At 36.6% G+C, this 13812-nt stretch overlaps 1 protein-coding gene across 17 annotated transcripts in view; it reads right to left on the bottom strand.

Annotated features, from left to right (window-relative positions):
• Positions 1 to 13812, bottom strand: part of TCERG1 (transcription elongation regulator 1) — a 66578-nt gene that overhangs the window by 41788 nt on the left and 10978 nt on the right. For 7 of the 17 annotated variants that reach the window (XR_011389791.1, XR_011389790.1, XR_007918502.2 and 4 more), the window contains 5 exons: positions 12898 to 13327; positions 8414 to 8656; positions 2553 to 2615; positions 1244 to 1444; positions 436 to 596 (listed from right to left, as the gene is read on the bottom strand). Coding sequence is in view for 13 of the 17 variants with exons in the window: in XM_008255178.4 (XP_008253400.2) it covers positions 436 to 596; positions 1244 to 1444; positions 2553 to 2615; positions 8414 to 8656; positions 12898 to 13327 (1098 nt within the window). In the remaining 4 variants the exon portion in view is untranslated. The remainder of the gene's footprint in view (positions 1 to 435; positions 597 to 1243; positions 1445 to 2552; positions 2616 to 8413; positions 8657 to 12897; positions 13328 to 13812) is intronic. The other 10 variants (XR_011389789.1, XM_051843467.2, XM_002710288.5 and 7 more) reach the window with 4 other exon arrangements.

The following is a 13812-nucleotide window of genomic DNA, read 5'->3' as shown; positions in this document are numbered from 1 at the left end:
GTAAAAACAAAGAACCACAGTACAGATAATTAGAGGCACTCTCCTCCTTTAAGGTTCTTTCTTATTTCCACTAACTTATTGAAACACGCAATATCACTGGGCCCCAAGTGAACAATGGAAACTCCAAAAGGCAGAAATCTTTCAATGTTATAAAGGGATCGCTCCACAAAAGGAAATAACAGAACAGAGGATTAATAAAATATATCCAACATCCCCCCCAAAAACGAAGCTGCACATATGACCTTAACATGTCTTGGGCTAAGCTCTGGTCTAAGACCCTTTTTTTGTATATGCCTCAGTTTAGTTTTAGAAGTAATTTAACAAAATGCTCAAAGAAAGACTGAATTACAAACTAAAACCCTAAAATTACAGAGAGCAAATTTGTAATTATTTTTAAATATATCAAACAGATACTCAATTATAGGTAAACTTTACCAAAGAATTATTCTTGGCTCCCAGGTTTAACAGATTGTGGCCTTTTACCTCCTTTATCTCTTTTATAGGCTCTTCCTTAGGATCCTCCTCCTCTGTCTCCATGGGCAGAGGTTCTTCAGAGGGTTCTTTAATTGGCTCTTTAATCTTCTCTTCCAATTTTTCTATTAAAAAGTAGACAGTGTCACTTAAAGGTTTTGACAATTTTTTAAAGAACAGAGAAGAAGAAGTTAAGATATTCTATTTCTAGTTATTAAACACAAAGATAAAATGTCATTCCTTGTAATACTGATTTGAATATAATGTAATGCTGAACTTCAACTTCAAACAACTTACTAAACCAATCAGGAAAACTATCTTTGGAGGAGACATAGCATCTTTCAGGTCATTCATACTTCATTTGTAGTAATCATTCATTTCGATGAAAAGAAAATTATGATTTTTGGGTACAGAAGTAAGGGCCTGTGACAGAAACTTTTACCTTCACAACACACAATCCTTCCTAACTACTGTTATCAATCTCAGTAAGGACAGCAATAGTTACACAATAATTATGCAATTTTTGACAAGAGCAAATACAAAAAGCAGGTATGTATGTGTATCTTAATTGCTCCACACAGAAAACAATAACAAATGTATAAGTAGAAGAACTGATTTTTCAAATAAATAAATAACAACTTAATAGCAGTAAATACTCCCATAATATGATTAGAAAACCCCTCAAACACGCTGCAAAGAAGTAAACTCAGAATTTCAGAAAGAATTCTACTTATCATAGTTCATCCTATGTCCCAAATCATTAAACGCCTACCTTTTTCCTTTAGTTCTTGAGGTTTTTCCCAGGTTGACTCTAATGTTCTGTTGTTATAATAGTATGTTTTCCCATCTGCTGTTTTATACTCAGTCCACTCAGAAACCGCTGTTGCTCCAGCTAAGGTAGCAGGTGAAGCTGCAATAGCAACTTGAGGATGTATCATGGGTACAATAGGAGGGGCCATTCCTGGCAATACACCTACAAAAGAATAATGAAAAATTAGACTCAAGTACTTAATTGCAATATAAAACAAAACTCTAAAATAAGAGCTAAATCTTATTACATATTAATAAATGAATGAACGGAACAAAAAATCATGTAAAAAGGGATTTTTGGTATTATTTCATTCTACTGCCCTGCTTTGTTTTAGTTCTAATGCCTAAATTCAATTAGATACAGAAATTCAATCCAATAAATACCTGAATAGTCAAAAATTTGGGTCTCCCCTATGATGAAGCCTTAACAATAAATGATAAAAATTATACTCTATTTATGAGCATAAATATATTTTTATAATCTCTCAAATTCTCATGAATTCACAACAAATATATTTACTGAGTATATTGCCTAAGGCAAAGTTATCTTGTATTCCTAATATACCTAACAGGATATGAAAAATTCTTCAATTTAAAATAAATGGGTTTATCAAATCTAAATGATTAAAGTCAACTACCACTGTGAGCTCTGTCAATTTATTCTTTTCCTAAGCAAAGCTGCTTCCAGTTTTTAAACGACAAGCCAAGATTAATGTATTTTACAACACAGCCAAGTAAGCTGATACTATATAAATATTAAAACAAGGATACATGAATCAAAACTGAAAAGAAACCTTGAAATCCTAAACTAGAATTTAACTTTTGAGTTGTTACTTTACTTCAGTAACTTTAAAATGTAAATATATTCTATACACATAAATATTCACACACATATACTCACTAGCATGCAAGCATAATCACATCACTTTACACATGGAAATGATTTTTTTATATTTAACTTAAAAACACATCAAAAATAAAATTAAATGTTATGAATATGAGAATGAAGTTGTTTACACTTATTACATAAATTAAGATATAAAGTGATCTGACCTTATTTGCTTTTGTGAACCAAAGAGGCTAATACTACAGGCAATTGGGAAAATTAAGTGTTGGCCAAATATGACAACTGTATATATACTGCTCATTAAAAAGAAAAATATAAAAAAATCCACTCACTTGGGCAAAAAAATAAATAAAAGGATAAACAACAACATTCACTACCATGCCAACTTACAGACAAAACAAACTAAGATGGTTTTAAAAATTACCGGTCTTGGTGGTAGCGACTGTCTTTACATACGGGCAGCTGACTATTTGCATCATTGCTACACCTGTAAAATGGATAAGCAAGCATACGTTGGAAAGCTGCCATTGTATGTCAGCTACCACTGGGATTCAGGGCAATAATTTACCACTACAATTTAGAATGCGACTTCTAATGTAAAAGACCAAGAATGGAGTAAAATTCTGTATGTGTGACATTTTGCGGGAAGTGATGTCAAATCCAACAATACTAACTGAATTATATCAATAATTACCTACCATCTCTGTTAACATTTGAAGGAGTCTCAGTGCTTTAAGTTCAACAAAAGAAAAGTCCCCTTCATTACATACATGTAACAAATTCTCATGTGGTCTTTTACCCACAGGACATCAAACCATGCTGCTATTGCTCAGATACCAGTGAAAGGCAGACACAGCATGATGCTAACAAAACACTTTTTCTACGCTACTGCTAAGGTGAACCTGCATGCAGGAGCTGAGAGGCATGGAGCACAACCAGAAGTAGAAGAGCAATATGATAGGATAAATGGGTGGGAGGGGTAGGAAGAAAAGCAGGTTATGAAATGGATCCAGATGTCCCACCACAAATAATATTTTAAGCAAGAAAAAGGCAAAGATGAAGGAGAGTAGCATCTAACTAACAACAAAATACCCACATTGACGGCCTCTGTTCCATGGAATCCCATGGACTCAGAACACTGTAGAGGCAGGCTAAAACATTAAGGAACACCCAATCTCTGTTATATTGTTAGTGATAATATGGGCTGATGGCTACAGAAACTTCTATCATTTAAGCTGTCTAAAGAAGTATATTAAAGAATTACGTACAGTTCTTAGAAGAATGAAGACTCATCATGTTGCATTATAATGGAGATAAATAAGGGAAGAAAAGCAAAAGCTGGAAAACTAAGACTGATTAACTGAGGAAATTCAAAATTGAAAGTGTTTTAAATTTTCTGTTTTAAAGGAACAGGCTGAAGAAATATAAAGGGAAAACAACTTTTATTTTTTTATTTGTTCAGCTGAAAACACTAAACTCAGTTTGGTATCCAGAAGTTAAAAATAACAATAAACTACTTTTCCCACTGAATGTAAGGAAAAGAAATTTCTCCTAGAGACTAAAAATAAAATCAACCCTCCAGGATTTGTACCAATGTAACTATGCCCACGCACACGCACACACACACACACACACAAATGCTTTTCATTTTGAAAAGATGTTTTAATTTCTTAAGTACTGTTCTATATAAGAATATTAAAGCCGGGGCAGAGTAGGGTAATCCTCCACCTGTAGCACCGGCATCCCATATGAGCGCCAGTTCTAGCCCCAGCTGCTCCACCCAGATCCAGCTCTCTACTGTGGCCTGGGAGAGCAGCAGAGGATGGCTGAAGTCCTTGGGCCCCTGCACCCACATGGGAGACCCGGAAGAAGCACCTGGCTCCTGGCTTCCTATTGGCACAGCTCTGGCCATTGCAGCCATTTGGGGAGTGAACAAACGGACAGAGGACCTTTCTCTCTGTCTCTCCCTCTCACTGCCTATAGCACTACCTCTCAAGTAAATAAAAAGCTAAACTTTCCATTAATCCATAAACTAAAATAAAAACACTGGATCTTAAAAGCATGCTAAGTAAGGTTATATGTACAGTTTTCTTGCCCCTAATGTTGAAATCAAGCAATGAAAAATTCCATTTGTACAGCATGCAATAAAGTTAAATTAATATAAATACTGCCACCTGCAGGACTATCAAAGCTATTAATCTAGCACTGGAAATTCAGTTCCTAGAATATATAAATTTTACACTCAAAGACTACTCTCCAAATCATTCTCCAATAAATGATTCCAACTATACAACTTAAAGAGAAGAAAACTAAATCTATCCACTTACACTTCACTGCTACCATTAAAAATCAACTGAATCAGCACAAAATGCTCTTACTGCCAACATACAGACCAAGGCAAAAGGTCACATACATTTCTTCATGCTAAGAAAGATAAATGTAAAGTTTTTTCCTCGAGGTAGTAGATGTGTACCATGAATACGGAATAATCACACATCATTTTAATCCCTCTCTCTTGTTTTAAAGGGGAACATTTGTTCAATTTTCCTACAATTCTGCCCTCAAATTATACTGCTAATAAATTAGAAAATCCCATTTAGCATTTTGGATAATTCTGGCATCACTGACATTAAGTTTCTCAAATTTCATTCATCTCTAAGACTTTTGTGATAAAAACAGAAATCCTATAATCCTAATCTGATTTCCTAACCTCTTAATCCCTGTATTTTACCGCATTCTTTGATTCCTTCCTTTCATCTTGTTTGATTATCCATTCTTTAATCATCCTCAGTAAAGCCAAAGAATGCTATTTCAAATAGAACTTAGGGCTCCAAGATACATGACAAATCCTCTCACTACAGAGTGGAAATAATGAGGAAAAAACAGAGACAGATCTCAATGTATATAAAAGCAAAAGATTTTGGGAAGAGAAAAATATGTCTTAGATGTCTTTTATGTTTACTGAAACTTAACATTGTTAAGTTGAATTAAAATGGAAAATAAATGTCTCATACACAAACAATATTAATATTACTTTCTATAAGATACTAATTCCCACTCTAAAGAATCTTGGTATGGTAGATAACACGTTCCAAACTATCTAATTCACGTTCTCTATCAACCTACGAGGGGCTGGCAATGTCGTTCAGCGGGTTAAAGCCCTGGCCTGCAGCGCCAACATCCCATATGGGTGCCGGTTTGAGTCCTAGCTGCTCCATTTCCTATCAAGCTCTCTGCCATGGCCTGGGAAATCAGTAGAAGATGGCACAGACCCTTAGACCCCTGCACCCACGTGGGAGACTTAGAAGAAGCTCCTGGCTCCTGGCTTCAGATCAGCTCAGGTCTGGCCGTTGCGGTTATTTGGGGAGTGAACCAGCGAATGGAAAACCTCTCTCTGGCTCTACCTACTCTGTAACTCTGTCTTTCAAATAAACAAACTAAATCTTTAAAAAAAAATCAACCTATGAAATGTTACTAGTGGCTGCCATGTATTAAATGCCTTTCACTTCTAAACTTCACAGGGAATTCATTTTGGTGACACAAATAGTCACTACCATTCCTCCTAAATTTTTTTTTTTTTTTTTTTTTTGACAGGCAGAGTTAGACAGAGAGAGAGACAGAGAAAGGTCTTCCTTTTCCGTTGGCTCACCCTCCCACCAAATGGCTGCTACGGCCGGTGTGTCGTGGCCGGCACGCTGCACTGATCTGAAGCCAGGAACCAGGTACTTCCTCCTGGTCTCCCATTCGGGTGCAGGGCCCAAGCACTTGGGCCATCCTCCACTGCCTTCCTGGGTCACAGCAGAGCTGGACTGGAAGAGGAGCAACTGGGACAGAATCCAGTACCCCACTGGGACTAGAACCCGGGGTGCCGGCGCCACAGGCGGAGGATTAGCCTAATGAGCCGCAGCGCCAGCCTCCCTCCTAAATTTTTGATCAATGGAGCAAGGGTCAAGGGAAACCATAACATCAAAATGCAATTATAAGGATGGGTATTTGTGACCTTGTGGTTAAAACACCCACATCCCTTATCTAAGTGCCTAGGGGCTGGATTCAACACTTGCCTCCCCCTCCTCACTCCAACGTCCTGTTAATGCAAATCCTGGAGGCAGGCTGATGGCTCTGGGATTTTATTAGCCACTTTGGGGGAGACTATCTTGGATAGAGTTCCCAGTTCCCAGTTTTGGCCTTCGCCTGGTCCTGGATGCAGCAGGTAATTGAATGAACCAACAGATTAAAGTTCTCTGTTCTGTCTTATTTTCAAAAAATATAACATATATAAAAAAAAGGAGCTGTATCTTGTAGGGATTTTAATGTGACATTTCTACAGAAAGGAATTTTGCTACTCTGTACTCTTCACTCATTGGTCTAATAAGAATCTCTAAAGCAAAATAAATGTACTTTCGGATGAGCATCTTTCAAAATATGTCAATAGCATTATTGTGCTACCTCTCAAGTCTTCTCTACAAAATTAACAACCCCAGTTTCTTTAAATCACTTGAAAACTAAGATCTGGTCTTAATACTGTCCTTAATCTTAACACAGACCAAAACTGAAAGGTTAGGACAAAATATTGAGCTATTTTTCATCTACCATTTAGTTTCCAACAAAACCACATCCAGAACAAAGAATTCAGTGGCTTGTCTAAAATTCGATTTAGAAAAGGGATAATCCCTAGTAAGAGAAAATGCATTGTTTTCTTATTTTGAAATGTTTCTTAAACAGTACACACTGGGCATTGAATTATCTAACACTATTTCAGTAATGTACCAAAGGTTTTTCTATCAAATCAAAAACAAAAAACAATAATTCTTGAAAATTTTGGTTTCTTGGCAATGCACAGTATCAGAACATGTCCTTCCCAAAGTAGTCACAAAGAAAAAGACAGCTAGAGCAATAGTGTTAATTAAGATGTGTACGAATCTTAGAAATAGCTATTATCACAACCCTCATCTTACATAGGAGCTAGAACAATAAAACAGTGGCAATAAAAATGGGAGGAATGTGAAACAGAGAGAAGCCTAGGTTCTATCCATCCTTGCTACACACTAGCCCTGTGTGAACATGAATTCATTATGATATCAATGTTTGCAAGTATACCATAAGGAGAAGGGACCACAGATCAAGGATTAAACAAATCTGGTAACACCAACTGCATTCAAATTAGAATGCCCAACACTATTACTGTTTAATCAATAAGGGAAAAAATCCTACCCCACAACCTTTTCTGTCTTTAACCTTAGTAATTTCACATTAGATAATAAAACACATGAAATTGCCACAACAATTTAAGCTTTCAAGTAATGCAAGTTATATTTTACTTCATGAATGTTACAAGGGTATCTAGGTATAGCTGTTTTACAGTAATTTTTCATTTTTTTTACAGTTAAGTGACTACATTTTCTTCCCAGCCTAACAGTTTCTAGAACCTAGGAATCTGGTTCTGGAGGACACAATATCAAATCCCAAAACTATCACTACTTATGTGACCTTGGGCAGATAATGTAACCTGTCTGTGTACCTACCTCATAAAATGGTTGTGAAAATTATAGAAGTTTTTAGAACAGTGCATTGTAGATAAATCATTCAACTGTGTTAGCTACTATGATGTGATTTCTCAATTTCAGAGACTCAATCCCTTAAAAGCATTGCATTTAGAACATATTTACATGAAAAGATGATCATTTTTAATTATTCAGGCCAAAATCCAAAGTAAGTGTAGCTTTAAATGTGGCTCTAATTTTTTTTTTTTTTTTTTTTTTTTTGACAGGCAGAGTGGACAGTGAGAGAGAGAGACAGAGAGAGAAAGGTCTTCCTTTGCCGTTGGTTCACCCTCCAATGGCCGCCGCTGCAGCCGGCGCACCGCGCTGATCCTGGCAGGAGCCAGGAGCCAGGTGCTTTTTCCTGGTCTCCCATGGGGTGCAGGGCCCAAGCACCTGGGCCATCCTCCACTGCACTCCCTGGCCATAGCAGAGAGCTGGCCTGGAAGAGGGGCAACCGGGACAGAATCCGGCGCCCCAACCGGGACTAGAACCCGGTGTGCCGGCGCCGCAAGGTGGAGGATTAGCCTATTGTAAATGTGGCTCTAATTTAAGACATGTAAACAACAACAAAAAAAGGACATTTACCAAAACTGAAGAGAAAATATTGCAGTTAGCCATGAATCTTTCAAAAACGTTTCAAACACATGAGATTCAAGGCAAAGTTTCAAATGCAACAGACACATGAGAACAAACTAACTGACAATATGGAAACAGCTGAAGAAACTATTATAATCTGCTGGTTTACCTGGAAGTGGAATTGGCATGCCAGGAAGGGGTACACGAAACGGAGGTACCATTACTGGTGGAAAAGCAGGTATTGCTGCTGCTGGCTGAGGTACTGAATGAGGAACAGCAGGAGGTAACGTCTGTGGGTGCGGCTGGGGAACAGTTTGCACAGGTGTGGCTGTAGGAGCAGGAGCTGAAACACTAACTGTAGGCGTGGCAACTGAAACAGCAGAACTTGGGGTCTGATCTTGTGTTGTGGGTGCTGATAAAAGATAAAACAAAAAACGTATCACTTCTTCAGAACCCATTTTACCATATTCATTTATCATTCATTCATTCATTCACACTAAGTATTAAGGGCCCATTCCATGCACTGCAAGAAATCTGTCAAAAGGTCTGTCTTCAAGAATCTTGAAAACAGTTACATGAAATATAAAAAGTAACTAAAAATACAAAGTGAAATGAGATAAAAGCACAGGGGTATAAAAATGCAGAGATCATTTTTAACTGTGAAAAAGAGTACAGAAAATTTTATTCTGAGATGATGAACCTTGAAAGATTAAGATTTCAACAAGGAAAATGAGGGAGCAGGAGAAAATAACCAAGTGATCGGGAAAGTATGAGTAAAAGAAAAGAGAATAAGGAACTGTTCAGAAAACTGAAAACAAGCAGTCAACTAGTGAAACACTGGACTTGCTAACAAAACCAGACAGCTATGGCTAGAAAGGTAGGCCAGAGGCAGGAAGTAGGAAGCCTTGAACAGGGGCTAAGGAATCTGCACTTTGCTAAATGAGGAAAAGGGATAACTTAGGCAAAAGTACAGAGAATGATCTAGAAAAATAAATCTACACCAATATGTATTAACAATAGTTAACCCTGTGTACGACACACAATTTTATTACATATTTTTATTAGAATTTAAATTTAAGAATGAACTCATGTTATTTGTGTAACTTCATAAACGTAAAAGGGATAGACAAAAGGTTTCTGCAGAAGAATTATCATCAGTGTTCATTTCATGAATTAAGCTGGCAGACCAATAGGAAATAAAGGAAGAACAGAAGTGGGAAAGTCATTTCTAACACTGCTGGAACTTTCTAAGCAAGAGACAACACAGAGGAAAAGATACGCAAATAACTGATGACGGATTGGATATGAATGAATGGAGGAAAAAACAACTCAGATTTCCCTAAAATTATTTCAAAATAGAAAAAAAAATTTTTAAAGCTCAGGTTTCCATTTTAAGATCAGGAGAATATGAAATTCAGGACAATTTGTGTCCTCATTTTATTTTTAACTATCCAAAAAAAACAAAAAACAAAAAACAAAAAACCACATTCCATCCCTAGTAATCATATTGAAAATACAGTTGACCAAAAAAAAATCCATATTCCACATTTCTTAAAGTTTCAGTTCTCACATATTACAAAACATTTGTTACTTATTCATAACCCATCTATTCACAAAACAAAATTCATTTTGGTGATTTATTGCTAACAAATAGGTTACGTTTTTCTTGATGTACAGAAAAGTTAAGGCATGGGTCTCTACCTGTATTAGACTAAGAACGACTTTATCAAATTAAATAAATAAAACAATGCTTTCCCAATCTTTTTGCCAATTTTATTCTAACCAGAAAACACACTGTTTAAGTCAAACCACCCAACAACGCAACTGAACAAACTCTGTCAGTATCTTTTTTCAGCTTTAAAAATGGAAAACTCACTTAGGCTGGGAAGATGTGAGCAATTTCATACTTGTTAATAAGGGACTCACCTTGGCTAAATAGACAGCAGGGCCAAACAAGTATCTTCAGGGCCCAGGAATGAATTGTTGGTCTAGCATAGACCTAGCCTTAGGGTACAGTATCATATTAATATAATTTAAAACAGTGTGAAAAATACAACTTACATGCAACATTTGCCCAGTCCCATACATTTAGCAGTTAGCATTTGTTATCTACCATAACGGCTGAAAATACATCTAAGTTTTCTTCCCAACTTCCCTAAGATTTCATCATTTTCCACAAATTTGCACAAACTGGATTAAAATATAAATTTTTTGTTACAAATACTCATAGATCTATATTACAGTTCACAGAACTAAAATTTTTAAAAAGTATTATAATAGTATTCAGGCAATTACTCAAATTATTATCCAAAGTAATACAGTCTGGAAAATATAATGGTTTATAAGGACATCAAATTTAAATGGAAAGGATCACCAATGGGGATGGCAAAAAGTATTCACTCAAGCCATCACTCTTACTTTCTAGCACAGGAGCAGCTGATTTTGATTACTGGCTATGGGTCATGAGCAGGAAATGTAAAAGTCATAGAAGAATTAGATGAGACCAGGAGAAGTAGGATACCTAAGACTTGACTACTACTTCATTTCTTATAATAACTATTAAAACTTGAGGCCTCAAAATATACTAATTCAGTCTCAAATTTTAACTAAAAAAGACAAGTGATTATATATAACAGATGGAAAAATCTTAAGACAGTAGCCAAGACAGCACTTTATGATATACTGAATCAAGTGAAATAAAAACATATCAGGAATACTCAGACAACATCAAAACTCATGTTTAAAAGCAGTAGAAAAGAATATGATTTTGCTATCTTGTTCTTAAAATAAAGCCTCCCAATCACTGAAGGACAGAGTAAAAAACTGGCAAACAGGATTTTTTAATAGAATAGTTGATAATCATAAGATGGGCATAAGCTTACTGACAGACTACTCTGACAAAGAAATTGAATTTATATAGAATTTTTAACATCTTTGTATACCTACCTCCCTTAAAGCAAGATGAAATACTATTTCTCCTTCCCACAAAGGCAGGGGAAAAAATGTAAGCAACACAGAACCTCCACCTAGACCTACACTTCTTTTATTAATCCCCTTCTCCCATTACCACCACAGGTAACCCTGTCTTCTGCATTGCCACACAAGTTTTAGACTCACTTAGCCTATAAAAAAGTGAAGACCTTCAACCAGCTAGCTAGTATAACTGTTATATTTCTATAAGAAATTCATCTTAGTTACAAAATCAAACAACCTTGTAAAGCACTGTTTACATTTTCCTCTTTAGTTCATTTTCCCTCAAGCTGTCTGAAAAAATATTAAGTAGGGTCTTTAAAAACTGTCTCTATATTATATATACCTTACATCTTCAGTTATTTCTTAAATCAATAATAAATCCAAATTTGAATCCACTATGATTACATTTCTCTCATATATAAGAGTATTTCTTACACACTAATAATTCCTTTAAGTCCCTAAAGCTATGGGAGGTTGGGTGCAGCGAAAGGGGAATGACATCGACTTAAAAAAATTATTTTTCTTTTCTCTAGGTAGTAAAGCAATATAAATTATAATCATCCTGTAAAGATAGCTATGTATCTTCAGTATAGTATCATGTCAAACAAATCAATAACATGATTATTTAAACAATTTTAGGCTCAGTTTCAGACTAGAGAGTAAGCAGTAATATCCATATGCAAAATAGGAAATCAACAAAAAAAGTGTAGTAAGTAGCATAGGCAGTTATGACAATCTTTGAAGCAAATTAATAGATCTATCCTACTCTTCATTCCTGAAATCTGCTATTAATCAAATCTCATCTTTTTACAAAAGATCTAGCCTTTGGGCCTCTGCAACTTTATACCTGAAAATTCCCTTACCTTTCTGAATGCTGCTACTGCAACTTCTCATTCCATCTACCTGCATTCCATTCTAGGACCTACCACCTCATAAAGAGATTAGTGACAAATTCCTAAGAGAACTCCCTGATTTCAACACTACCCAAAAAGCTAGCAATAGTAAACTCTTCCAAAATACTGCATTTACACAGGACCCTTAGTGTCTATTTCACCCTTCACAACTTGTTTCACTCTTACTGAAAATCTACTGGCCAATATAAATCCTCTCAGCTCTGAAGAGTTTCCTAATAATCCCGTAAACTCCATTTATTTATTATTTCCTGACCTTTGTTCATGGTGCTAACCTGAAAACCCTTTCCTCACTTTTGCACTTTTGAATATATTCAAATTCTACTCCATATCCTTCATGATAAATCTGAATACTCATATAGTTTATCCACTGTTTCTTGAATCCTTACATCATTTCTTCTCTGATTTTATACTTATTCTAATTTCTTCACATGTATTATTCTTGCCTCAATTAGAAAAACTACAAACTCTATAAGGTAGCCACAATTCAAATTACTTTGCAAAGCCCACAGCACTCATAACTACCGTTAGCCAAGATGAGTAGTGAACCCCATACCTACCCAGTTTAGTTTCATGAACTGCAACTATGCAAATCATTTATTTTACTAACATAAATTTTGGTTTTTTTCTGACCCAAGAGTTTCAATTTCAAAAATATATTTTAAACAACATCAAGGACAATACCAGAAACATTCAGATCATTCTGGAATTCAGCTCCTAGTTTCTTTCTCCAGCCCCTGAATAAAAATATATGCTTGCTGGTACTCACTTGATACTGTCTGTGCAACTGAAGTGGCAGTTGTTGTGGTAGAAGTGGTAGAGGATGGGGTGGATGAAGATGTTGAAGTGGATACTGCAGGTGCTGGGCTACTGGTCGTAGGGGTGGAAGCTCCTACTGCTTGTGCTTGCACTTGTGCCTGGGCCTGGGCTTGGGCTTGCGCCTGCGCCTGGGCCTGGGCCTGGGCCTGGGCTTGTGCCTGCGCCTGGGCCTGCGCTTGTGCCTGTGCCTGCGCTTGTGCCTGGGCCTGGGCCTGGGCCTGGGCCTGAGCCTGAGCCTGGGCCTGGGCCTGGGCCTGGGCCTGGGCCTGAACCTGCGCCTGGGCTGCAAGCATAGGTGTCAATTCAGATTGCTGAATAACCTTAACTCCATCTGGCTTGGTCCATGCAGATTCACGCGTCCGAGCATTGTAATAATAAACCTGCGAAGAAAGCAAAGTTACTGATATCAGAGAATCTGCCAACTATTATTAAAAATAATACAACTGTTTTTTGCCTTAAAAAGGTATTATTAAAATAACTGATAGAAATTATATAAAAATTGGTTATTGATTTATTATGGGATTATGGGTAATTTCCCTCTCCAACTTTTTCTAGAGAGCATTTCTTATTTTTTAACATACACACAAAGGAAAATGAAGGTTGCATTTTGTGCTGAAAGTTAACACAGCCAGCCTAAGACTACTATCCTTAGAAAGACATGCTTACAGTTACCCCTGGGCTGCAATCGGAACACCTGGATTTCAGGAGAGTTATCACCACTCTCTCATTCATAAGAATGGCTCCCTGGGCCTAAATCATTTAAGCAAACAATGCAATTCATGTTAAACATCTTATTTCCTACTGGAGTCTGGGATTAGCTTTGTAGATGGCAACTATGTGACCAGCCCTCAGTGAAAACCCTGGA

This window comes from Oryctolagus cuniculus, chromosome 6 (assembly GCF_964237555.1).
Source record: "Oryctolagus cuniculus chromosome 6, mOryCun1.1, whole genome shotgun sequence".
In the NCBI taxonomy this organism is placed as follows: domain Eukaryota; kingdom Metazoa; phylum Chordata; class Mammalia; order Lagomorpha; family Leporidae; genus Oryctolagus; species Oryctolagus cuniculus.
This window is presented reverse-complemented; position numbering and strand designations above follow the sequence as displayed.